The sequence below is a fragment of the Chaetura pelagica genome, unplaced genomic scaffold, assembly GCF_000747805.2.
Source record: "Chaetura pelagica isolate M959 unplaced genomic scaffold, ChaPel_1.0 scaffold363, whole genome shotgun sequence".
Taxonomy (NCBI): Eukaryota; Metazoa; Chordata; class Aves; order Apodiformes; family Apodidae; genus Chaetura; species Chaetura pelagica.
In genome coordinates, this window is record NW_009952720.1 from 1,921,480 (window position 1) to 1,948,553 (window position 27,074).

General features: G+C 42.6%; 1 protein-coding gene across 1 annotated transcript in view; it reads left to right on the forward strand.

Moving 5' to 3' along the window:
- RFWD2 (ring finger and WD repeat domain 2, E3 ubiquitin protein ligase) overlaps positions 1-27,074 on the forward strand; it is a 185,106-nt gene that overhangs the window by 50,817 nt on the left and 107,215 nt on the right. Inside the window, exons 12-15 of the mRNA XM_009994680.1 lie at positions 2,077-2,220; positions 11,995-12,103; positions 13,859-13,940; positions 20,486-20,602. Of these exons, the coding sequence (XP_009992982.1) occupies positions 2,077-2,220; positions 11,995-12,103; positions 13,859-13,940; positions 20,486-20,602 (452 nt within the window). The remainder of the gene's footprint in view (positions 1-2,076; positions 2,221-11,994; positions 12,104-13,858; positions 13,941-20,485; positions 20,603-27,074) is intronic.

Below are 27,074 nucleotides of genomic sequence, written 5' to 3' on the forward strand. Positions count from 1 at the left end.
CAGCAGGAGAAGGCTAAAAGTATAAATTGAATCCAAGTAAATGAATCGCTGCCATCAGTTTAGTTGTGCTTTACCTGAATCCACAGGGCAGGGAGCAGGAGCTGAGACAGCAGTTCAATTAAGACTGTGGTACAAGTAAATCCATTTTATTGTTATAGAGGCTTTGGATTATAAAATTCTTCCACAGAACAGGGTGAGCTGACAAGACAAGGCAGGCCTGAATGGTGCTTTCACTCTGCTTGTATAAAAAGCAATTAGGCTAGGGTGGATCTGGGGCAGGGGGAGAGCTGTCTGGCTCCTTAGATGACTTCTTTCCCTCTCACATTGTATTTAATAGATGCTTGCCTGCTTGCTTCCTTAATTCCCTGGCCATAAGCACATTGCTTCTTATTTTATTTCAGGGGCTTGTGATTTTACAGACTTGATCCAACCAGCTTGTTTCTCCTCTAGTGAGCAGGTAGTGGTGAGTGGGACTGTATCCTGCCACTGCTTTGGAGAAGTTTCAGTGCCTGCCTTAAAAGGCCAAGTTCCAAGCTGTTTCATTGAATTATTTTGTACTGTCAGGCTGCATATCAACAATCCTTTCTCTCCATCAAGTTTAAAAATAACTTGGTGATATCTCCTTTACAAGGACTTGAAAACTCTGCTAGCATTTATTTTGCCTTTGAAGGCATTTCAGTGCCTTCAACTTGTCAGCTCTGTTGAGGGGTAGGAAATTCTAGCTATTACGGCTATGGGGGCAGCCTAAAGAGCCCTCTCTCTTGTAATTGGTTTAATGCTTTATAATTGTAGAAAGGTACCTTAAATAGCCTTGCCCTCAGGATTTTTTAAGCTGTATGAATGTAAAATCAGTGTAAACTTGGTTTTTCTCTGAACTCATTCAGAACTTGCTGCCTACTTCACAAATGCAGTGGTTTCTTGGAAAAAAGTGTGATGGGGGCAGCAGAGATTGAAATTAGGAGAAGAACCCTAAAAGAGACCCCTCAGAGTAGCAGGTTGATTATCTAGTCAAGAAGCTTGAGGAGAGGTGGATACTGATCACAGAAACCTGGAGCCTGAGGGTAAATGCTCCCCCTAAAATCTTTCTGGGAGTACCAAACTGGTGTCTTGCTGAGGCTGATGCTCCTGAGAGTAGGTATGGGTGCACACCCACCATCCACCCTGCCCTGCCTGCAATGACAGGCTGCAGGCAGGAGCTGCTTCTAGGGAGCAAGTTTACTTGCCTGCCTGCTAAGTGTCTAATAGACTTCTCTTGAGCCCTTCTGAGCTGCAAAGGTAGCAATGACATTAGCTGGTTATAACACACTGCCTGCTTTTCTCTCAGATGTATTTTGCATACAACCTCAGGCTTTTCTCATTTGCAGCTTAACTTTGTTAGAAGGTGACTGCTTTTACTCCCAACTTCATTGGTATCTGTTACAAGGTTGCCCTGCAGTTCAAGCAAGAAGGTGCTGTTGGTTTCCACAAGCAACCCTAGGTGGAAGTCATAGCATGCATGGTTTTTACATTACTGATTATGTATGTTTCAAACTTCTGTTACTCAGGGAATTTTAGAAGGCTTTTTCCACAAATACCAGTTTACTCTGCCTTAACACATAGAGTTCACCAAGCTGCTGTGTATAGGAGCTAAGGGATGCAGCAGTGCAACTGGGAGAAATCAATGGGTACTCATGCTGTTGTTCCCAGAGTGTGCAGCTGAAGGTGGAGCATGTTTCTAGGACTAGCTGGCAGCTCTGACATCTGGATACCACGTAATGTAGGTGGTGTAGATGAACTAGATAAACCTCTAGAGTGTCTGAACAAAGATCCTGACTGCTGGAAGGAGATTGTGTTACCACAAGAGGTCCTGTTTGGGTAAATGGAGATGTGGGTGTTTGGAGAGGATAAGAAAATGATGCTTGAGAGCAAGAACTACACACTGTTGGGGTGTGTGTGTGCCAGATCTGACCAAGTGGTCTGAATGGGGGTATTTGTGATTATCAGCTCTGCCATAGTGAGATGTTTATATGGTAAAATACTGTGCTGGTGAGTATGTGTTGTGTTCCAGAGTTCTCAACCTATGCTTTTGTTCCTCAGTATTGAGTTCGACCGAGACTGTGACTACTTTGCCATCGCTGGGGTGACAAAGAAGATTAAAGTCTATGAGTATGGTACAGTCATTCAGGATGCCGTGGATATTCACTACCCGGAGAATGAAATGACCTGTAATTCCAAAATCAGGTAGGTGTTGACTTTGTGTTTGAGCTTAGAGGGCCTCTTCCATGTGCTTGCTCATGTGTGGTAACCGCTTTGCTTTCTTTAACCACTGCGGGGGTGGGAGGGGGAAGGAGGAAGGCAGGAGCTGGTGGAGAGCTTGCTTTGAGCACTGGGTGGGGTTGGGTGGCACAAGCACTGCTACTTGTGTACACTGGGCCCATCCAAGATAATAGCAGGGCCACATATCTGGAGGAGAAAGAGACAAAGGGTAGAGAACTGCTTTTGCATTCCTTGCAAATGCTGTGGAATACCTATGCAGTGAAAAGGAGAGTAGAAGCAGAGTAGTGGACTTGTTCCAGTTAAAGTCTTGGCTAGCCTCAAGGTAACTTCTGTGCCTAGTTCTTTGCAAGAGTCACCAAATTCTTCATGTTCTCTTCTTCAACCAGTTGGTTTCCATTCTGCTGAGAGGCTGCTACTCCTCAGGAAATAAGCCTTGGGAAAAGACCTTGCCCTGATTTTTGCTTCTGTGCTTCTATTGTTACTGTCAACCTATTTCTTTCTTTTTAGATGACTTAAACCAAAGAAATATAGACCACTGTGTCAGGTCTTCAATTGAAATAATCCAGCTGAAGTAACTTAAAAATCCTTAATCAACAATTCTGTTACAGCTCAAAAGTAAATAATACAGTCAGTCAAACCAATTTGGAATTATAATACAAGTCTCTGGTGTCCTTGAGCTCATTTGTTTTTAGTTGGTACTCTATATTCTAAAAACAGTAAAGCACCAACAAAAGTGTAAGTAATAAATTTAGATAACAGCCTGGCTTCCACAAAAACCATGTTGTGCAACAAGATTAATAATGCTTGCAAGCCTACTTGAGAGCATAAAAGTCATGTTAAGTTTTGTAGCTGACACGTTTCTGATGATGAATCAGTCACTCTTGTATCACTTGTGCTGGTTATTCTTTGGAGTTGTGTAACACTTTTCTATGAAGGAAAAGGTGTAAATGCAGATGACCCTGGGACTGGTTTTCAAAAAGGGTAAAAACAATCTGAGAGGGATTTGTATCAAAAAGCCATGCTGATTATTTAGCTTGTGTTTTGCTGAATTTGTGAAATATTCACCATTTTTGCCTGAGTCACAGCAGGATTCACACTGTTCAGCTTTATTATTCTGGAAAGAAAAGCAGAATAACAGGAGAACCATCTAGCAGTCGATTAACACCTTTTGCCTTAATTAGAAGGGGAAAAGCAATGTGTGTTAGGTGTTTGTCTGTCTGAGACAACTTCCAAACTTGTTACTTTGAATTTGACAGTACTGAAGTTGATCCTGCCAGGCATTAGATAGTTGTTTGTTCTCCCTTCTCCGGCAGCTGCTGGTGAGCAGAGCTGTGTTAGTGCCTTCAGTGACGTTACTCTTGTCAGCTTCGTGCTCCAGACAAGACACTGCTTGCATTCAAGATTTCTTCTTTCTCAAATTTCATGCATATATACATTATATATATATAAGATGATGCAAATGAGTTTTCCTCTGACGCCGTGTGTCTCAGCGGAGGTGGACAGGGTCCTCTTCTTTCTTGTCTTTGTTCCTCTCATTCCTCTGAATAAATGCCTTTTTTTTTCCCCCATTGGCACCTCCACATTATATCAACCTTCCTTTGGCATGTGGGTGCTTTTTGGCTTTGACAAATAAAGTTAGGCTGTCAGTCAGAGGCGTCTTGCTATATCCATTAGCTGTGCTGCCAGTCACTGGTGCCGGGGTTGAGCAGCATAATGACTTGCTATTCTGAAGTGGTGTAGCTTGGGGGAGAAGATAGAGATGAAGGCTGTAATTTCATTATGGAATATTGCAGTATGCTGAAAATGTGCCTGTATTTTAATGAAAAAAATCTAAACAACTGGAGCCTGCTTTTTGTAAAAAGCCTTGGCTTGAAGCTGTTGATTTTAATTTGGGTGGAGGTGTAGCTTCTTTCTGAGGCTTGCTCCACCTGCTAGTGTTCCTTCTGGTATCCAAGGCAGACATATTTCTGCTCTGGCATATGGGTGGTGCCTCTCTTCCCAGCAGAAATGCGGGGGTCTGCATGCAGATGGGATCTGGTGACACATCTGTTCTGCTGAAGCTGGCATGTGACACTGGCATGGCTGGCAGCGTCCCTTCTGTCCTTATGTGGCACCAGAGCTGTCTGTCTGCAGGCACTTTAGCTTTCCAAAGACATGTCATGGGAAGCTCACCCTAGATTGATCCTGGTTAACCTTATTCAGAGTGATGATGCTGGAACATAAATCGTTAGTGCTTACGTTGGTGACTCAGCTTTTGGAGGAGCAGCAGCTCTGATGGCCTTTTATAAAAGCAGACAGGTGACAGCATTTGTAAGGACTCATGTCTGGCCAAGAGCAAGTCTGCTGGCCTGGAGCAGCTGCAGAAGGGAAGCCCTTGCCCAGGATGGGGCTGGCACCAGCCCAGCCCTGCTCTGCTGTGTGCCAGCTGGGTGCCTGCTGAAAGGTTGAGCTTCATGCCAGCAGTATTTGATTGTAGGCTTTTCTGGAGCAGAGCCCTGGTACCAGCTGTAGCTGAGTCTTTCTTCCTCTTTTCCAACCCCCTTTTTTTACACCCACCTGCTTCTTAAATACATTCCTTTTTATCATCAGCTGCTGAGCTTTCTCATCCCTATTTTTAAGAACTAGGAGGAAGTCAGCGTGTCGGGTTTCTGGTAAACGTGTATTGCATCCCCTGGGGAATGACAGTGGCATAAGCTTCCAGGAAAAACACAAGATGACACACAAATCCTCATAAAAATCCCATTTACAGATTCATAGCTTCACTACAAGAAACAAATCCGGGCATTGTGTAGTAGCTATAAACAGCACCCTGTGAGCTAATTATGACTTGCTGTGTCCCTAGCTATGGCAGGCCATAATCTGCAGCTCCTCCTGTGCAGCAGGAGATGGGGAAGGACAAGAAGAGGATGAATGGTTAGCAGCCAGCCACAGCTCTTCTCCCATTTATCCAAGAGGCAGATCTGTTGTTTTGCCATAGGTTATAGGGGGAGAAAAAGGAGATGTAGCTTTCAGGTAAAAGAAATTGGCTTTAGGCCTCGTTAATCTCCAATAGGTGATGTGCAAGTGTGGCTAGATAAACATGCTTTTGAAATCCATGGTTAGTATTCTGCATGCTCACCACTGGGTGTTTGCAGCAGCTGTATTTCAGTGATAGATATTACCACAGGCCTCTAAAATCAGCTGTATCTGTTTAGCCAACTGCAGTTCAAGCAAACCATCAGTAGGCTTTTTTTTTTTTTAGGAGGCTGCTAGTATTTTGTTTTCATTTTTTGGTGTCAGTAAATCAGATGTATGATTGTTCTGTTGTCATAGCAGTTCATGGGCATATTGCTGTCAGGTTTTAAAATGACAGTCAATTCTTACTATTAAGGTTAAATTAAGCAAAAACTTCCCATAGTGGGTTTTTTTAGCTTTGTGTTTGGAGAGGTCTGAGCACTCTTTATGCTGAAAAACCTCCCCAGTGCTTGTGTTGGATGCCTATTATTTCCAGTTCAAAAAATGTTTGACATTAAACAGATTCTAAGGAAATATACCTTCAACTTTTATTAATTCCAATTTTCAGAGTAACTGCATGACTTTCACTTTGCAATAAGGTGAAGTTTTTATTTGAAAGTATTTTTCTTAACTCTACTAGAGGTTTTCTTTGGGTTGATTAGCAAAAAGGCTTCTAAACATTCATAATGGGAATGTATTTCTGGATGTCTCTGGACTTTTTGGTTAGTGCTGTTATTCATGTGGATGTTCCTTGCAATAATAGATTACTCCCTTGAAAACATTTCAGTCCTAAAACTACTGGGCATCAGTTGACTCATGGTAATAGACAGAACCTGAAGTACTTGGCACTCAGAAGCAGGTCAAACCATAGCAACTTGTGCCTTTTTTAAAGCTTTAACTCCATTTAACTCTCACTGCCAGAGGGGCAATAGACACTGGATAACTCGAGCCTGGATTTCAGGCATCATGAGCCACTGGCTCATGAAAGAAACATCAGTGCTCCTGACAGTGCTAACTGAGCTGGTCCACTTGTGTGTCTGAATAAAATGAAGGATAAATCTTTACAGGGTCAGGATTTCTATGTGTCCAGATCAGATGCTGAGGTTAGGAGAGTGTTTTCAGAGGTCAGTGATTAACTTTCAACTAGAGTTTCTCCAGGTTAATCTCCAAGGAAGAAAAGCTGTCATAACTTATGGCAAGATACACCTCTGGGGAGTAACTGTTGCCCTGGTTTTGAATTAAAGAACAAAGCAAAAACTGAAAAAATACAACTACTGCTATTTAAAATAAAAGACAGCCTTGCACAACTCCTTTTAATCCAGCACTGAATTATGCATTACTTGAGCCTTAGGTAGCAATTTTTTTTATCCCTCCACATATCAATTTATCTTGGATGTGGCTGCAGGCCTCCTAAAGGTTGTCTACAGAAGGTTATTTGTATGTATTTGTGGGTTTTCAATGCTTAAACTGTTTGAGGACTCTCTAAGCTGCATTTATGGTCCATCTCACATTTGCCCTTTCCTTTCACCCTCTTGAGCTTGTTCCCCCATACACATTGAGTCTGTTACTCAATTTGTAACCCGTGATAATAATCTCAAGGGAATCAAAACCAGTAGATGTCTTTGAAGTGTCAACAAAATCACTTGTGTTAGGCATGGAAGAAAGATCAGCTCTTCCCTTGAGGGCAGCATGACAGTAGCTTCTCAACCCTTTGTAGGTCCCAGGGAAGCCACTTGGAAGAGAAACATCATAATGTCCCAGCTCCAGGACAGCCTTTCTGGCCTGTATCATCATAGATGCCAGAGAATACAAAGGACAGTCAGCCCTTGGTAAAAAGCATCCTTTACCTGGAGAGGGAGCTTCCCTTCACAGGATCCAACCCTGAATTTGTGCTGCTCTGCAGAGGTTACTTTTGAGAACTTAAGTTGTAAAAAAGCTCAAGTGTTGCAATGTCAAGGAGAAGGTTCTAGTTTCAGACTTTGTAAAGAGTTGGGTGATGATGAGGGGAGAATTAATGCAGAGGGCTGAAACAGGGTTGATTTTGTTTTATTAGGATCCTTTAATCATATTGCTTACAAATGAAAGACTTATGATGTGTGTGACTTAAAAGGTGTTAATTGAACTACTTAGTGGCTGCAAATCCCTGAACATTTTTTGCCTGTCAGTTCCAGTTTCCCCTCTCAGTCTATCTACAACTGCTTTGCCAGTGAGTGTATAACCCCTCCTTAACAGCATTAGACTTCAGTGGGACAGAATGTTTACCTTGATCTTTGTGCCAGACCTAATGGACATGGTTTTGAGCACAGAAACCCTTCATTTTTCTCCATCTATATTGACCTGATAAAATACTACCTCTCCCTACAAACCTGACATTTCTTAGATCCTTAGATCTGTCACATCTCAAATAGAACTGTTAAACTCTGTCTTTTGTATTTTTATACCTACTCATGAATTCCTGATTTTCATAGGCTGGGGTGATTTCTTTTTTGACAAGGTGTAGTTATGTGATTAACCTCTTCATAGTTCATCTTGCAATACCCAGCTCTCCTCTGACAGTCTGATGTAGATCTCATTCTCTCCTTGCATAGATCATCCACCCTCTAACCAGCCAAGGTGGCACCAGCATGTCTGGTCCAGACCAGTCTCTCCACCTTCTGATGGAGCCTGACATACTCTCAAAGCTGCCTAGATAAAAGACTGCCTTCTCTAAAATGTGTCCTGGGGCTGTATTCTTCCTGCTTTTATGTGATGGCTCAATGTACAGATTTTCTTAAGCTGCTTGAAGCCCTGACTTCAGTGGAGATAAGATGGCAGGGGAAAAAAATTAGAAGAGATAAATGTCTAGTGCAGTGTCTAACCCCTGCCATTAGCAGGAGGCTGTTCCCAGCCCAGAGTCTCACTGCATTGTAGCTCTAGGACTCCAAACCACATTTTCTTCCATCAGTGACTGACTGTGCTGCCTGGAAATAAGACCCCAGATGTCAGAATGGCTATCTCTGGGCTCCTGCAGCCTTCATCTCACAGTCCTGGTGGGCAGTGACTGGCAGCTTCATTTGGTCCTGAGGGAGACACTTAAGCCTCTCTGAGTAAATCATAGACTGTCAAGACCTGCTTTTCTGTGGATACCTAAAGGTAGTATACTAAGTGTTGTATACTCATGTGTGAGTATGGAAGAGTTGACATAATCACACAATCATTGGGGCTGGAAAAGACCTCTGAGATCATCAAGTCCAACCTATGACCTAACACCACCACATTGGCTAATCCATGGCACTGAGTGCCACATCTAGCCTTTCCTTGAACACATCCAGGGATGGTGACTCCCCCACTTCCTTGGGCAGTCCATTCCAGTGTCTGATCACCCATTCCATGAGGAAGTGCTTCCTAATATCCAACCTAAACCTCTCCTGGCACAACTTCAGGCCAGGCCCTCTCATCCTGTCACTAGCTGCCTGGGAGAAGCACCTGAACTCCACCTGACTGCAGGACTGCAGCCTCCCTTCAGGTGGTTGTAGAGAGTGAAAAGGGTTCCCCCTGAGTCTTCTCTTCTCCAGGCTAAACAGCCCCAGCTCCCTCAGCCTATCCCTATAAAATTTTTCTTCTAGTCCCTTCACCAGCCTTGTTGCTCATCTCTGGACCTGCTCCAGCATCTCAAGATCCTTCTTGCAGTGAGGGGCCCAGAGCTGCACCCAGGACTTGAGGTGCTGAGCACAGGGGGAGAATCACATCCCTGCTCCTGCTGGCCACACTATTCTTGATATATGCCAGGATGCCATGGGCCTTCCAGACCACCTGGGCACACTGCTGAACATGAGTTCAACTGGTTGTCAACCAGTACTCCCAGGTCCCTCCCTGCTGGTTCACTCTCAAGCCACTCTTCCCCAGTCTGTAGGGCTGCCTGGGGTTATTGTGGCCAAAGTGTGAGACCTGGCACTTGGTCTTGTTGAGCCTCATACTGTTGGCCTTGGCCCATCGATCCAGCCTGTCCAGGTCCCTCTGTAGTGTCATCCTAGCTTCCAGCAGATGGACACTCTCCCCCAGGTTGGTGTCATCTGTGAACTTACTACGGATAGGCTTAATCCCCACATCCAGGTCATCAGTAAGAATGTTGACTAGGACTGGGCCCAGTACTGATGCCTGGGGGACACCACTGGTCACTTGACTCCAGCTGGATGCAGCTCCATTCACCACCACTCTCTGGGCCAAGTCATCCAGTCAGTTTTTAACCCAGCAAAGAGTGCACCTGTCCAAGCCATGGGCTGCCAGCTTTTCCAGGAGGATGCTATGGGAGACTGAAGTCTAGGTAGACCACGTCCACAGCCTTCTCATCCACTGGGTGGGTCACTCAGTCATAGAAGGAGATCAGATTAGTCAGGTCAGACAGGACCTTCCTTTCCTAAACCCACGTTGTCTGGGCCTGATCCCCTGGTTGTCCTGTACATGCTGCTTGATGGCACTGGATGGCACTTGATCTTCTCCATAACCTTGCCAGGCCCTGAGATCAAGCTGACAGGCCTATAGTTTCATGGATCCTCCTGGTGGGTGGGTGTCACACAGGCCAACCTCCAGTCCTCTGGGACCTTCCCAGTCAGCCAGAACTGTTGATAAATGATGGAGAGGGGCTTAGCCAGTTCTTTTGCCAGCTGTCTCAGCACCCTACAATGAATCCCATCTGGTCCCGTAGACTTGTTAGGATCTAAGTGGCACAGCAGGTCACTAACTGCTTCCTCCTGGATTACAGGAGGGGTATTCTGCTCCCCATCCCTGTCTTACCAGCTCAGGAGCCCAGTTGCCCTGAAGTTAAGCCAGTGTTTTTGTTAAAGACTGAGGCTCTTTGCTGCATTTCTGGACAGTCCCTGTGCCTGCAAGGGCTGAGGACCCATAACATTTCCTTATCAAATGTCATATCATAGAGGTGAAACTGGGCAAAGCATTGCCTGAGCTGTACCACCTCAACCATCCTCTTAGAAGCTGGTGGTTAAAGAAGGTGACTTACATTGGGTAAATAAAACTTAAGTTTCTGACTGCAAAGCTTTAAACCGAGGGCTGCTCTTACACAGAGGAAGTGTGTAAGCATGTGGACAGGCTTATAAGTACATAGAAGTGAGCACAGGGAGAAGTGCTTGATGGCTTGAAAGCAGTGTAACCAAATGTCTCTCTCTACTGGTCATTCTAAAAAAAGCTCCCAGTGGTGCACTGCAGGTGTTTCCTCAAGGTTTCCTCCAAACAGTGGTGCAAGAGGCTCATGGAAAGCTGCTGCTGTTGGGTGACTGTCTTGTTTCTTTAAGCTTCAGATTTTAACTTGTGCAGAGGGAGGCAGTCAGAGCTGGGAGGCTTTTGGGTCACTCAGTGAAGCTTCCTGCTGATGCAAGCACCAATAGCATGTTATTCCTTCTGTGGTTTTATTCTAATTTGTCTTAAAAACCAGTTGAGTTTCTTGCCTTCCAGCACTTAGTTGCACCAGATCCTCAAATAAGCTTGTTGATTCCATGCAGCTGTATGTTGATGAGCTATTAGTGGTTGGTGTGCATTGTCCCTTGGGCTATAAAACTCACACCCCAATAAGTTTGACCAATGCTGCTTGCTGTTAACTAATTAAAATAAGGGTTTATAGTCAACAAACTTAAAAAAGGAAAGCTATTTTCCCCTTGTGTGTAAATTCCAAAGGAGAATAATCTGCAAGTGTCTAGTGGAACCAAGAGTTTGCCAAGCTATAATACTCTTAAGTCAATATCCATGTACCTACATCATCTTTCAATGTGTAGCTGCTGTGATCAAACCAGTACTAAAAAGCCAGAGTCGTGATCTTCTAGTTTATATTGTTGGTTAAAGCTTGGCCCCAAGGCTAACTTAATCTAGTTAGCTGTGTCAGAGCTGTTTGACGACCTGCACGAATTGGATCTTGTCAGCTCAGCTTCTCCTCCATGTGTCACAGTTGATACCAACTGGCATACTTTTCTGCCAGATGGTCCAAAAATTGGTGAACAAATATTACAGATTTTCTTACCTCTGTCACATTCTTTTTGGGAGGCAGAGTGGGGGCATAGTGCCAGAATGCTACAAATGTGACTTGGCAGTGTCACCGCTCCTGTTTTGGCTGCTGATGGTTAGAGTTTGTTGGTGGAATTGTCGTCTAGTTTTGCACAGCCACTTAATGAAGTTTAAAATATAATCCTGTGCCATGCATTTTGCAGTTCTCAGTCAGAAACATGTCCAAAAGTGCCCATAGCAAACAAATTGCTGTTTCCTCCTGGGTAGGAAGGGGAGGTGTTTTCTGTATTTACAGAAAGCTGGAAGTAGTTTCTCAGAAGAACTTTGATTTGCACGTACGTGCACATATAGAACATTACTTATGTGCCAGAGGAGGAGTAGATTTACCATCCATGCACCTATGTGTGTTACATATATATGTCCTGTTAGGGCAGTAGTTATTTTTGTGGGAATGGTTACAGTTGTAGCTATTGGCAAGAGAATTTGGGTGGAATTCAAGTAGTGAAATAATCACTGGATTAGAGATGAATATGGGGAAGGATGGAAAGAAAATCCCAAATCCTAGCACTTCATCTTGAGCCAGTAAAGCTTTTCTTGTAGCTTGTGGAGGGAGGTTTGTTGTATTTCTGATGGGTTTTGGTTTTGTCCTTGCCTGAGTATTTCAGTGAGGTGGCTTAATAGAATGCTGGGTGCTTGTTGCCTCCTAAGGCAGGATTTCATCTAAGACTGACCTGAGCTCTTTTTCTTTTTCAGCTGTATCAGCTGGAGTAGTTACCACAAGAACCTGCTAGCCAGCAGTGACTATGAAGGCACAGTCATCCTTTGGGATGGATTCACAGGACAAAGATCCAAAGTCTACCAGGTAACATGCAGTCAGGGAGCAACACTTTCCTACACCGTGGATCACGTTGGGGCATCAGCCTTTAGTCTGAGGGTCTGCTTGTAGTCTGAGCAATGGGCTTTTCCATTCCACAGAGTGAAACAGATGCTTCTCCTGTTTGGTAGATGCATCTCATTCTTACAGCTCTAATGAGCTGTAGTCCTCCCTGGGAGGCAGCTGGATCTTCTTGTCACAGTCACCAGGAGGTTGACTTTTTCTTGCTGCTGCTTTCAGGCAGAGAATCTGCACAGGGAGAAATGAGCTTCTGGAAGTTGTTTATCTCACCTCTTTCACTAGAAACCTCTGTCTCTTCATACCTGTTCTGCTTCAGGCTTTTGACAAAAGGCTTTTGTGGTGATTGTGGCTGCAGGGGCTCATAAAGCAAAAGAGCAGAATGCAGACATCAAGTGGCAAGGCTGGGAGAAAGGAGCAGCAGGCAGAACCCTTCCTGGGACAGTCCTGCCTTGGCCACTCAATGTATGTATGCAAGTGGGCTGAGCTCAACAGTGAGACCTGTTTCAGGAGAACTTTCTGCCATTTTGTCTTTTCATTCCATTTGAACACTGTTGCTGTGTAATGGGTTCTGGGAAGCTTGTGGTCTGAACAAGGAGGCTGGCAGAGAAGATGGGCTGTTTTCAGAGAGCCTGGAAGTGCTGCAGGCTGGTGTGGAGGTAGCACAGTGCATGGAAACTGGTCAGTGATAATGAATGAACTGCAGACTGGCCTTCAGTTCCCCCATCTTGACAGCTCAACATAAGTTTTAAATTTTTAATATTTAAATATTTAAGCTTTTTTTACCTCTTAATTGGGGTTTTTCTATTTTATGATGCTTTTTTTTACTAATCCTTTTTCTATCAATTAACAAAAATGATACTGGACAAAATAAATCTTCTGTTTTCCTCTCATGTAAGTTTTGCATTTCTTTTTGAGGCTGAATAATGAACCTGGAGGGAAGCAGCTGTTGCTTATGTTAAAACAAATTCATTTTGCTTCCTATCAGATTACTTGAATTATTTATTTGGATTTGCATACAGGCATGCATACTGACATCTGCTTCACATGTATTAGAAATCCTTTAGTGACTTTGTCCTGGCAAGCTTTTCCTGTCATCATTTTGCAAGACTTTAAACAAAGGATTTGACTGAATTTTGGGTTTCATTCAATGCAGTGTTTGTTTCCATGTGGGATGTGCCAGTGTAGCAAATACAACTGTTCTGTGCTTTGGGGGAGAATATGCAGCCTTGTTAGGAGTATTTATTTGAGTGGAAAACCACAGGGTTAGAAACTAGAAGTTTTGTTGAATAACTTGTTTGGAAGGTGAGGGTTTCCTGGACTTAGTGGGTGTTTGAAATGGCTTTGAACAGGCATCTTACTAATATTGGGAGATGCAACTGTGATCTAATAGTAGAATAAAAAGCAGCACATGGAGGAACCACAGCCAGTCAATCTGTGCTGCAAACACACATCTTTAATGCCTATTTCCCAAAATAATTATTTTTTTCTTTCAAGTCAAAAAATACAATCAGTTTTAGTTTTTAAAATTGCTGTTGTATTGTCTTCAACTTTCATGGCATTGGAGAGAAAAAAATGTATTTTTGAGAAACTACTAAACACAGTAAGCTTCTCTGTCCAGGACTCTCCAGACAATTTATACCAAACAGCATGTGTGGGTTTTCTTAAAGTTTTATCAGATTACAGCTCACTACCTTGCAATATTTTTCTTGTTTCTCTAAACAGGAACATGAGAAAAGGTGCTGGAGTGTTGACTTCAATTTGATGGACCCAAAGCTATTGGCTTCAGGCTCTGATGATGCCAAAGGTAGTAGTCTTTTTTCAGTCTCACTGCAGAAGGCTTACACTCTGTGTTCCCTTTGAGGAACAAAAATGTGGTAATTCAAGTAGCAGATTCCTCACATGCCTTCAATATTGTAGTTGATGTGGTGATGTGTCAAAATATTACTGAACTGTTTGGATCCTAAAGGGAGAGGCTTTGTTTGGATTAAGATTTCTTTGTGCAATGTTCACATTTTAGGGTAATATGGTCTATAGCTAGCATTTTCTGGGACACTGAACAAAGCAAAATGTGTTTTAGCATTAGTTAAGCTTGTTGAGTTAAAGCCTTGGGGCCTTTCAAACGAGCAGCATGTATTTATATTTCACAAATGAGATCGTCAAGGAAAAAGCAGAAGTCAAAAATACTTGCTGCTCTTTTACATGTGGCTCTGAATGTTAAAGGCCATGCACAGTGAGAAGCTTCCCACTTCCATGAGCTCTTGTGTTTCTTGGAGCACAACACGGATGGTGGGCTGAATTGGGAGTGTTAGGAGCACCTCCTGGCTTTTCACACTTTGGGGTCCATTTGACAAAGGGCTTTTGGAAAATCCTTAAGACAAAGTCTTGGTAGAAAAAGGTTCCTCTGCTTAGAAGACAGAGGAAACTTCTGAAGAAAAGGATAGCCCCAAGTGGTATGTCATAGTCTTCATCCCTATGAATTTTTTCTCTATGTTTACAATATCAAATTAAAGTTAGTAAGCATCAAGAGCTTTAGAGTTCCTTTCGTAGTCAGCAGGGATCAATTCTCCCAGATGGGCTGATACAGCTCTGGACAGAGCTCATGATGATTTGCTTTGAAATGACAAATTAGTTCTTCAGAAACATGAAAACCTAGCAAGCTGCTCCCCCCTCTAAAATGCTTTAAAACTCTGTTTCAAAGGAAAGCTGTGTTATTGTCCCTCAGGTGCATTTGGCAGTAATTTCATTTGCAGAATGTAGCTCTAACAATTAATTTTTTTCAATTTAAGGTGGGTTTAAAATGTTCTGTGCACATTTCCCCCTCCCCCTTTTTGGTGGAAGTCAAGAATGTTTTCTTTGTGCTTCAACGCAGCAGCCGTGAATGTTCACCTTGTAAATTATCAACCTCTTCATCACAGTTGCTCCCCACTCATGCTATGCATTTGAAAAAGCTTATCTGCCAGGTAGATATGCATTTATTAGCATGTTAACAAGTTGTCCAGTTTTGCAAAGCCAGCTGCAAGCAGAGATCCTGTCTCTAGTTTAACCGTTCACATCTTCAGTAATAGCTTCTAAAAGCACAGTGTTTACTTAGAAATTATTGCCATGAAGTCTGCAGATCTGCATAATTTGCATTTCGAGTCACAAAGGTCTTTTGAAGGTGTTTTGGGGTTTTGGTGAATAAAACTGGGTTGGAAACATTTTCTCATTTACTTCTACTGTGATTTGCATCCATAACAAGTTCATTAGAGACAAATGAGTGCTGTGTGGAAGTACTTGAAATAGGAAGAGGTTTTAGAAGTCTTTAGGGTGCAAAGCAATAGTAGCAGATGTCAAATTAATGTGATGGTGTCACCTACCATTAAAATAGTCATATCAAAAGGGTTAGGTGTGAGGAAAGGATAACTTGTTGTCTTAACTTAAACCTGCCTAGCTTAAACTTTTGTCTTTCTGCTTATGTTCAGGAGTGTTGGGTTCACTTCTGGCCAGCTTTGGGGCCATAGAATACACATTTGGCCAGGCACAGCATCTGGTGCTAAATCCCAAGTATTTATATACCCTTCCTGCCCTCTTTTACTTGTCTGCCCGTGTGAGGTCACACTGGTCCTTCTAACAAGAAATCTCAATGTTTATAGAGGTTGGTGTGACCAGAGCAAAAGGATCTCATCTCACTGTGCTTCCCTGGAAAGCATGAGTGTAACATTTTCTTGTCAAGTGATCAGGACAAGCCAGCAATAAAGTGACAGCTTAACCAGTTCTTCCCACTTGCCTGTGTATCTGCCTGTCTCTCCTTCATCTTTTCAAGTTGGAAGCTAATTTGTAAAGCACTTGGTATTCTCAGTAGGCATGTTTTGGGGAAGGAGCTTTTGAGATGAGAAGTTCTCTCAGGGCTTCACAGCTGTCTCTGCCAGGGCTCAGGCACAGCACAGAGGTGCTAACAAATGGAGGATAAAATGGTAAAATTACAAACAGCATCCTCAGGGTCCTGCATTGTCCTTGTTGTTAGAGGAAGACAATCCAAGATGCTTATTTGTGGAAGATTTTTTCTACTTTAATAGCAGGTAATGAGAGTATAAAAGCACTATTGTATGTGGAGTAGCTGGTGTGTGTATGAAACCCTCACTTTTATGTACAGTTGTCATGCCCTTCCCTTTCAAAGGGGCAAAGGTAGTTGAGTATGTCTATAGGGACCCAAAGGTGTGCACCAACCAGACAGCAGCAGATAAAATGAGTGCTGGGGAAACAGCACAATCTTAATTTCAGTTCTTTTGTGCACATAGTAATGGTAGAAGCTATAATTCTCATGGTAGTAACAAAGGGTAAATTTCTGCTATTTGAGAAAAGATGATTTAATTTTGTGAAAGCAAAATGATTCTGTTGAAGTGCCAGGATAGGGCTGGAATTAGAGCCCTTACCTAAGGACTTAGAACTACTTCTCAGCCCAACATCCCTGTCTGTTCTGGATTGGGAATGTAGGTTAATGGGCATGGAAAAGTTAGATGAGAGAGAGCAAAATATTTTGTGAAGCCACAAGGGTGGAGTTGAAGTTTCTGCTGTGGTAGAGACATGTTCTGCAGTGATGAAACATTTCTCCTCTGCTCAGGGCTTTGTTTTGAAGCTCAAGGTGATTCAAGCTGAAGAGAGTCCTGGTCTTATGTCCTTTCTCTTAGCTGTAGTCCCTTTGCTATTTCCTGACTCAAAATGGAGAGGTGGAGCAGAACATGAATGCCTGAGCTCTAACCTGTAGTGAGAGGTTACTTTTCATTGTCTCAATGCAAGGAGAATTGCAACCATCTCTGTCATTATGTATAAGGAAAGTCATTTCCATGCTGCCTTGGTAAGTGAGACCATGGGTGCTAATCCTACAGCAGTTTTTTTTGTAGTGTCCTTGAATTCAATGAGGCAAAGCCGATTTGCAGAGTTGGCTTCATAGAAAAGAAGCATGAACTTTTAGAGGGGAGGCTAACCTGAAAACTGCACATCAGAGTTTGCTCCCCAGCTTTGTTGAGGACTTCAGAGGCTTGTTTGAGGCTTTATTTTCAGTGACACTTTGCTCCTTCAGCTTCTGCTGTCTTATAACTTGTACCTCCACCTAAAACTAGAGGTATAGATGTTTATGGCTCTTAAAATATCAGGTTGAACTTTCAGTTTGTTCATTTTCCTGGCTCAAAGAAGTTTGATAGTTTCCTGGAGATTTGTGGGGTTGTTGGATTCAACTGGGAATACCTTGAAAGGTCAAGAAGATGTCGGTAGTTAAAATGCCAACCAGAATACCTGGTTGCCTTGCACAATGACCCTGTGGTCATTGCCTGCTAACAGTCATAATTTTACATCATTTTCCTGACCAGCACAGGGCAGTGGATCAAAAAATTTACCTAGCAGGACAATTCATCAGCTTCCTCCTTTCCTTCGAATCTGTATAAACAAGTTTTCTGGTAGCAGTGTCCTATTCCTACTTTACAGCTTTTTCAGAGTAACAGCAGCCCTTCCCATCACATGAGCAGATAAGAATTATAAAAATAACAGGCTGGATGAAATATCCTTATTTTCTGTGTATCAGCTGTGTACATCAACCCTTCCACCTCTTATTTGGTGTTTGGACACAGAACTGGTATGTAGAAAATGAATTTATAAGCTCAAACAGTTGGTGTAAAGCTTCAAGCAAATGAAAAAGATCTTGAAAAGACCTAAACATTTAAAACAGGCTGTTCTGGTGGCATTTTGTTTGGTAAGGAGTAGGCAATTGGTCACATGGAGATGTCTGTCTCAGCAGCTGTAAAATTAGGAGACATATGCTTTGAGAACATGTGTTCTAGAAACAGTCAATCTCAGATGGTTGCTTGTCATCAACACAATTCTAGGTGTTACCAAGACATCTGTACATTAGATAATTGCTGCCTCAACCTCAGCAAAATCGCTGAAAGCTACAGCAAATAATCTCTACCCTTATGAATTCTGCTTTATTAACCTGTCAGTTCTTTTTGGAAAATAATGGGCAGTTCTAGGTGAAACTTGACATGTTTCATTACATGTAATATGTTGCATAGATCCTTTTTTATGGCACTAAGATATAATTGGAGCCCAGCATATCCCACAGCAGTTAGATCACAGAAATTGCAGACTCTAATCTCTGTCAGTTGTAATGAATATTATGATGTCTTTGCACACACAGGTTGACTCTTTCAGATTAAATGGCTCAGCTTGTGACCTGAAAACTTAAATGTAAAAAGGAGCCAAGTTGAGAATGAGCCCTCAATTAGCTCTTGCTACAAAACTGAGACCAGATGGCTGTTTGTTTATTAGAGGCAGTGTCAGGGAGAGACTTGGCTGCCTTGGCTGCAACTTTAATATTAATACTGGTTGGAAGGCTTCAAGACAAGCCTGTGTGGTTTTGGTACTAGATTTGGGCAGAACATTGCTCTGAGCTGAGATCATGTAGCCTCCCCACACGCCACAAGTTGAAGCAACGTCCTCTGCCAACAGTGTCCTCTTGTAATGACAGTATTTACTTCCTTCCCATTTCATCTGCAAACTTGATGTCCTCTACTGCTACGACTTGTACATCTGATGTCTGTTCATTGAAGCAAAATGCTAATGTTTTACTGCTTTGCAAAACTGATTTTTCTGGCTGCATTCCCTTCTGTGCCCCAAGCACAGAACAGGGGAGGAGGTAAATCCTCCAGTCTTACCTGAGAGGAGAAAGTGTCTCAAGCCATGCTTGCAAAGCTGTTAGTTTCATTTAGAAACATAGCTAGACGTTTAGGATGAATATTATAGCTCTGGTAAATGAGAATGGATTTATTTCTGAGAACCAATAAATAAGGTGGGTGCCATTTTAATTGAATTTTGTTTAATACTTAAATGCAAATATATTGTGCATCAGTGTGTGTTTCTGCTGTGTGTGGTGCTTTTGTAACAGTTCCAGTCAGCTCTCAGATACCCACACAGTGCTGCATTAAAATGAATCCTGGGTGTGTTCTGAGCAGTCCTTTTCATTTCCTTCGTCCTTGAAGCAGTTCTCCTAGGTGTGGTCAGAAATAGCTCAATCTTGTTTCTTTTTGTTGCTTGACCTACTGTTAAAAAGCAGGTGCACTAGAACAAACCTGTGTTCCTCCTTTTGGCCGTCTGAGCCACCCTTGGGTAATCTGTGTGGGAAGCCTTGTTGCTATTTCAAAGCTCCTGGGAAAGACTGGCCAAGAAGTGATTCAGAGAAGGGTCCTCAGAGCATGGGGGGGACACACCAAGAGACAACTTACCTCATTTATTGACCACAGTGGGTAACAAAATTCCTGTTCCTTTGTTCACTTCACCTCCAAAGTGAGGTTTCTGTACAAAAAACAGCAAAGGACCTGAAGGCTGCAGACCTGAAGAAGCCCAGGCAGCTCGTGGCAGTGTTTAGGGGATTAAGGCTTCGTGTAGCTCCTGTGTGTTCAAACAGTGGCTTCAGCTGACTCTGCTTCCTGCCTCAGCTTCCTGATCACAATACTCAAGTACAGCACAACCCACTACTCAAGAAAAGGAGGAAGAGAGAACATGTCTCATTTTCTGCTTTGTAGGCATCAGTGGGGCTTGGTGCCCCTTCACTGGGACGGGGGGCAAAGTGTTCCTGTAGCTTCTAATCGTGAGGTTGGCTACATGGGGAGTACCTGGTGCTCTTCACCTTAACCTTAAGTGGTACTTGAAGTGTTTGTGGAGGGTGGGGAAGGCTGTATTTTGAAAAGCTACTGCTATTGGTTGTCCTGTGAAACACTGAAGTGAGTTCTTGGGGGTACAGCTCATTCTGTACCACAAAGCTTAGTCACGATCACACAGCAGCCTCATAGAACAGCAGAGTCCCTTACACCAAGAAAATATATCATGGTAGGAAGCCAGCATACTGATTTCTTTCCTGTCTGAGCCAGTTGCTTGAGAATAAAACAAGTTCACACTCGCTGTGCTCAAGCATACAATTAAGTATATTTATTCTGTGCAAAGCAGTTCTGCTGTGGAACATGGGATTCTAAGGGACAAGTGGAAAAAAAAAAGAATTCAAGCCTGGACTTATGAATCTGCGGCCCAGTAGCATTAAACACTGAGATTCTAACTTGTGGTCAGTCACTGGCTCTGTTCTCAGTCACACATGATGTTGACTTTCTGCATCTCCTGTGTGTATGGAAATGAGCAGAGTATTTACAGTGAGTGCTTGATGGTGTTCTCAAGCTTGCTTGCCTTCAGCAGCAAATGACCCTTTATAATCACTGACATCCTGGCAACTGAGGCTTTGGAAAATCTTATTTATGAAATGACTTGGTTTTATGCCTTTCATGAGGTTGATTGTTTTGTTTACTCATTTTTCTTTTTCTATTTCTCTAGTGAAACTGTGGTCTACCAACTTGGACAACTCAGTAGCAAGCATCGAGGCCAAGGCTAATGTCTGTTGTGTCAAATTCAGCCCCTCTTCTAGGTATCACCTAGCTTTTGGCTGTGCAGGTAGGTAAAAGGGATTTGGGGCAAGGAAATACTGTTTATTCCTTTTGGTTCTTACTCCCCCCAAAGATGTGAGGCTGCCTGCAGTGCCCAGGACTGAGGTGTCTTAAATGCAGTTAAAATGCCTCTGAGTGAAACTTGAAGTGTGCAGTCACCCAGAGGATGACATGATGCCCAAGTGTCAACTTCATCCTCCAGTCTGACTTGTTAATTTGGGTGTCTCTATCAGAGACAAAAGCTCACAAGAACAAGTTGTCTGGAGTGCTTATTGAGAATACTGAGGCAACCAGGCAAAGCTCAGCTGGAAGAGTCTTCTAGCAAAGTTAATGTGTTAACATGGTGATGGCTGTTCTTGCTGATGTATTGTGTTGCTCTGTAAATACTACAAAGCCATACTGGGAATTATAACTGGTTTCACTTAAGGCATGCTGTAAAATGGTGGCAGGGAGTGTTTTCCATAGCTGCAACCACATGGGTGGGTTTGTGTTTACCTGGGTTGGGCAAAGCATTGCTGTTATGGGGATTTTTTAAAGTAGTCAGCGGGGAGGGCAATGATGAGCCTTTTATTCACTTAAATTAAGTAGTTCTTAGTGATAATACAAAGATTTGAGAGCAGAGTGGGTATCACTGTGAGAGGAAACTATCCTGCTATGCATGCAGCAGCTGAAACTCAGAGGTACCTATAAATGTTTAACCAACTCTGCGTTTTCTTTCTCCTTGGGGAGTTTTAATGCACTTGTAACGAGATGTTCTGACAACATTTGCAGTCTCTGGACTTCAGGAGATACGTGGTTCATTCCTGCAACCACCAGCTTGCCATTTCATTTAGGTGTTTCCATTTCCAAGCTGGTTCTACTTAGATGGTGACCCTTAGGACAAAATAAATTTGCATTTTGATACACTGTGAAAAATGGATTCAGGTTGGAGTGTAAAATATTGACTTGCTTGACAGGCATCTTGCTGAAGTTTAGTGAATTACATGCAAGAAAAGAATTGAATTACAATAGCTATGAGCAGCATTTGAATGAAAGGGACTATCTGTGAAAGGCTCTAGGGAAAGAACACCAGCTCCAAATGGATCAGCTGTTGATTAAAATGAATATGTAGAACTGCCACAGAACAGTATTCTTCCTGTTTAATCAGCAACTGGGATTCCTTTCCACCTGAAAGGGATAAGGGGGATAAAGCAAAGATAAATCTATGAAGAGTTTTGGGGCTGTGAGGCATGTGGGATGGAAGCAGAGAGGACCATCTCTGTGCTCGTGCCTAACAAACCACCATGGGCTCATCAGCAACAAGTGTGTTCAGAGTGAGGTGTAAGTGAGCACTGGGAGTTGTGGAGGTTTTCAATGATTGCACTTGCATTTTTATGGTTTAGAGAAAATGCTGAGGGGTAAAATGGTGTTTGCACTGGGGAAGAAGGCACAGGAGGGAGTGAAGATAAAATTTTAGTGTTTACATCTGCTTGATGCTAGGTAATGGAGTCTCTAAATAAAAATTAAATTGGATATTTAACTATGATTGCTGAAACAATTACATAGAGTAATTGAACTGATGGGAATGACTTCCCACAAAGGAATTCTGATTGATCTTTCAACCATAAAGACATGTTAAAAAAACGGTTTATGGAATTAAAAGGAATTTTGAAGTCTTGAAGGATGTTATTTCTGAACTCTAAGAAAAATCAGAGCAATGAAGTGAGTTAGTGTTTCTTTTGCTGCTCTGTGTAGTCTTTAACAGTCCTGTTGCACGTGTTATGATGGGATAAAGGTTTTTTTCCTCCATCAGTTTCAGCTGGTCTTGTTTAGTGATTCCATTTAGCCTATGGAAAAAACAGTAAAACTGGTAAATAGTGTGATTTGTCATGTGGGCTATAATGTTAATAAAGGAAAAGCCAAAGCTATTTTCCTTGAGTAGTATTTAGAAGAGGGGAAGAATTGAGCACGCTGATACAGCCATTCTTGTTTGCCCCCTCTAAAGATGAGCAGTTCAAAACACTGCACAGTAACTCAGTGACCAGTGTAGTGGGCAGTTTCAGAAAGCTGTCCTGGCTCTGCCTTCCCATGCTCAACAGAATTTTCAGTTTTGAAAAATTAATGTTTCTTTTACTTTTCCAGTGATCTGTTCAGTGGTAAAAGAGCAGCTCTTTTCTAGCTTTGCACAGCAACACAATTTTGTGCAGTGTTTAGGCAGAAGTGCTGTTCCTATATATAATCTGTTTGTTGATTTGATGGAATTTAATGCTATATATATGTGTGTTTGTATTTATATTTATAGCTAAAGACTTAAAGAGAAGCAATTGATGAAATGGTTTATGTGTGGGGAGAAGTACTGGTGTTTAATATTCAAGATATGAAAGGAAGAAATTTATATACCTTTATTAAATGACTACTAAACTTATATCTTTTGGTTCCCCTCCTTCTCTGTATGCTGAATAGCTTGCAAGCTAGAATGACTTCCTTTAGTAATTCAATTTTGACTATAAGCTGAATTTTTTCAGAGTTAATATTTTGAAATTACAATGTGGTTTTTTCAATTTTCATTTCCAGTTTTTATTTTCTCTTGGGGGCCTTAACTACTCATAAAGCTGAAACACCTTTTGATATGTTCTCATTCTTTTCATCTTGCATTTTCCTGTTCTGTTGACAAATCTATCTTGCCCACTTGCATCCACCTCCTCAGAATGCATCTTTGAAGTGGGTTCTCCTAATCAGCTTCATCTTGATCAGCATCTCTGAGTCTCTGCTGGTTCCATCTTTGCATCCTCCACAGAAATAGGACACCTGTCTTAAGATCCTTTCTATCCTGTCTCCAGTTCATGTATCCCTTCTCATTTGTCAATCAAACATTGACTGTTGGCTCAGCCATGCAGCATTGTTGTGCACAGGTGAAATAATCAGGTGGGTATCTTTGGGCTTTCTTTCACTTTCTCCAATTTTAGAAGAGCTCCCTTTTACAGGGAAATAGGAAGGAATATACTCTGAAGTCCTAGAGGTGTCTACCAACATGTGGCATGAATTACATTAGCTGGTGCAACAGCAGGTTGAAGTGTTCTCATTGCCCTTTTGCTCCCTCTGTGCTTCTGCTGAGGACCTCCAGTCGTCAAAGTAGGACCTTTTTGGGGTGCAGGGGTCACTTCTGTGTGTCCAGTGCTGATGTGATTGCAGCCTGGTGCTTGGCTGGGTCCCTCAGCCATACTGCAGTGTAGATAGCCACAGCCAGGGGCACACAGTTCCAGGGCTCTGGAGGGAATCCTGAACCAGACATCTTGGTTTTAAAAACAACACAAAAGTATTTCCACCTGCATCTGGTTTGCATAGTGTTATTATCGATTAAAAGGAGTGAACTGGACTGGGGTGAAGGATTTTGGAGCAAGACCAGGCTGTGTGGCACTGTCAGCAAAATGGAGGTTATTGCTCCAGCAGCTTTGGCTGTGGTTTTCTCCCTAATGAGGCTGTTGACTCTGCTGGTTTGCTTATTCCTGCTCATATCCTACTGCTTCTCTCCTGAGAACATCCCTTCCTCCTTGTGCCAAGTTCTTCTGCAGGTCCCTGCCCATCATTGGCAGCAGAAGGTGAACATGAAGTGACTGCCTCCAATGATGCCTCCTAAAGAGGAAGTGGTGTGGGTTGGAATTGGGTTTTATGTGCATTTCTTGGTCAGACTGTTTCAGTACACCTCTTACAAACAGAAGTAGTGATCGTGGAAAGAATTGGTGTGAGATGCTTTGATTTAGATGTATAAACAGTCCAAAGTGTTGTTAGATTGTGCATGTCCACATAGAGTGCTTTCCTTCAGTAGAGAGTACTGGGTTGGCTTTGAATGCCATAGAAAATCATGCTTTATTTGCCACTATAGAAACAAATCCCAGGATTACCATCTGATACGGATGATACATGCTTCTTTTCTGGCCTCTTCACTCTGAAAGCTTTTAGATGACCAAAAGAACATTTTGCTAGCTTAAAACAGAAAAAAAAATGAGCAATAAACTGGAATTAGAGCCTATACAAGAAAGGAATGGGTATTTGGTTTGGGAAATAATTCTCTTAAAATCAGACAGGCACTTCAGGTAAGAGGGAACTAGTGTGTGTCTGGCTGCAGCCTGATAAAATCTGTTGCAGTGGAGAGGGCATATAAAGAAGAAAAGATCCCTTTTGTCTGTTACTTTAATAAAATATTCTATTTGCATGCTTACCCAGTTGAAACATTGGGCAGTATAAACTGTAATCACTGCTGAATACAAAATCAGGTCATTTTGTGGTCTTTTCCTCTTTTTAAAAATAGATAGGGTTTTATTCTGAAATTAGCTATATAAATCATGACTGAAGTTGTTATTGTTCTGCCTCAGCAGCAGCACTGATGCCCTTAACCCATATATTTTCTAGCAGTACCATTTCCCTGCTTTAAAAAGAAAAAGAGGCTGGAAATGCATGTGGTTTGCAGCTTTAAAGTCCAGGTTGTGCAGTCTGGGTGAGATCAGACTGTCTGCTAACTCCAGTGAGCTAAGAGTAGCTATTGATAGCAGCAGTGCTTTATTCCCAGCATGCTGTAATACTGTCAGCAGCTACCACTGACCTTTTATTTCCCATATATTATGCAGAGGTCTTGCCATCAAAACTTCAGATTCCTGACTTCTTACACTAGATGCATCATCATCTTCTTGCAGGCTGTATTTTTTTTTCCCTGTGGGACTCACAAATCTGGCAGGTTGGGGTTGGGGGATGAGAGGTGTTCCTCAGGGCTGCTGCTCTCCAGGAGCTCCACAAGTATATGGAAACTGGACAAGTACAGGTGGACAAAGAGCAACAGAACATCTACAGTGAGGTCAGAGCTTAAGATTTTGCTGGGTTAGTTTGAGCCTTCATCAGGTCTCCAAACTGCTTCACTGTCAAGGTTCCAAACTCTTGACAGTGTGAGTGACCAGGGCAGGGAAAATGTGGGGGAAGGCTGATTTATGCTGGTTTTGCTACTTACAGCATCAGAGTTTGATCCTACTGGCATTGGGGGTACTGTGCTCCCTCCTAAACATTCCCAATTCTGCTTTTCTGTCATCTTCCTTCATACTGGCAATTGTGTAGCCAAAACTAAATTGCCAGTTTCCTGAGTCAGCTCATGCTTTGAGCCCCAGCCCCAGGCAGGCTTTGGGCAGCCTGAGTCAAGATCAGCTTCAGCTACCAAGTGGTGAATCCTTACTGAATGTGAGGTCTCCTCCCAGTGCTGAGGTCTCTCCCTTTTCTTGCCTCTCCTCCTTCTCCCCTTCCACGCTTGTACAGTGATGCTGAGCAAGAGCACTTCTCAAGAAGGTGCTGTTCTTCATAAAGGGTTTTGCCCTTCCAACAGGTTTTTTTTCTGCCATTTAAAGAGCTTTCCTGTGAGCATCATCTTCAGTATTACAGGACAGCATAATACTCTGGCTTTGAATCCTGCCATCTTTCATTCATGGGCTACAAAACTAACAGTGCCAGTTCACAGCATACAATGTGCCAAAGGACTCCTGTTGCTATGTTTTGTTTTCAGTTGCAACTCTTTTCCCACCCCTTAAAAGATCTTTGCCTCACCCTGATGAACTTACACGTCAAGGTCCCATGTGGCAGCTTTATCAGCATCGTTCAATTTGGCTGATATACCTGGTGTCCAAGTAGGACCACTTTGGAGACCATCCTTGTGCAGTGAACTGTTGATTTTTCTGCTGCAGCCACTGGAGCAAGTGATTTCTCTTTTCCAGACATCTTTCTGTAGATCTGTCTTTTCATACTGCCTCAGATCTGGGTGGCTTGCCTGGCTTGTTGCTCAGTTCAGGAGAAGGCTATGACACATTAATGACCAAGAAGGCAAGTGTGCCTTTTTGGAAGAGAATGAAATATTTTTCCAGCTGAAAGCAAGGTCTTACCTTAATAGATTCTCATGGGTAAGTACTCTGCTCTTTTGAAAGCCTGCAGTGACTCAGAAGGAATCTATTTGTGTGAATATGTGACATGTTTAGGGTGGGGTTAGGCAGTTTCTTTGGGCTGAAGCTGCAAGATTGCCTTTGGTGTATGAAAGCACAGTATTCAAAGGCACAGACAAAGCTTGGGCATTTCTTTCAAGCCTGTGGAATAGTTGGTAACAGTGCTCAAAAAACAGCCACTGTGAAATTGGTATGGCATGTGGCAGTCCAGGGCTTGCCCATTACTTATACTGGACATTACCTGGAGAATGTCTTTTCTTTTTGCAGGTTTTCATTAATCTTCCTCTAGTCATTCCTCTGAGGCTGTTGGCAGGGGAGGTAGGGGATGAAGTCTGGGGTTTGGAGCTGCATGCTTGACAATAAGTGATGGACCAAGAAAATCCTGGAATTTAAAACTCATTCCAGAATTCATTGCAGAGGTATAACTTGTAACCTCTGAAAGCATCTACAGCACTTCAGTCAGCCCAGGGTCATTTGGAGGAATCTGTGGTTTTGGCTGGTGTGGTTGTGATCATATTTCTGTCTTTT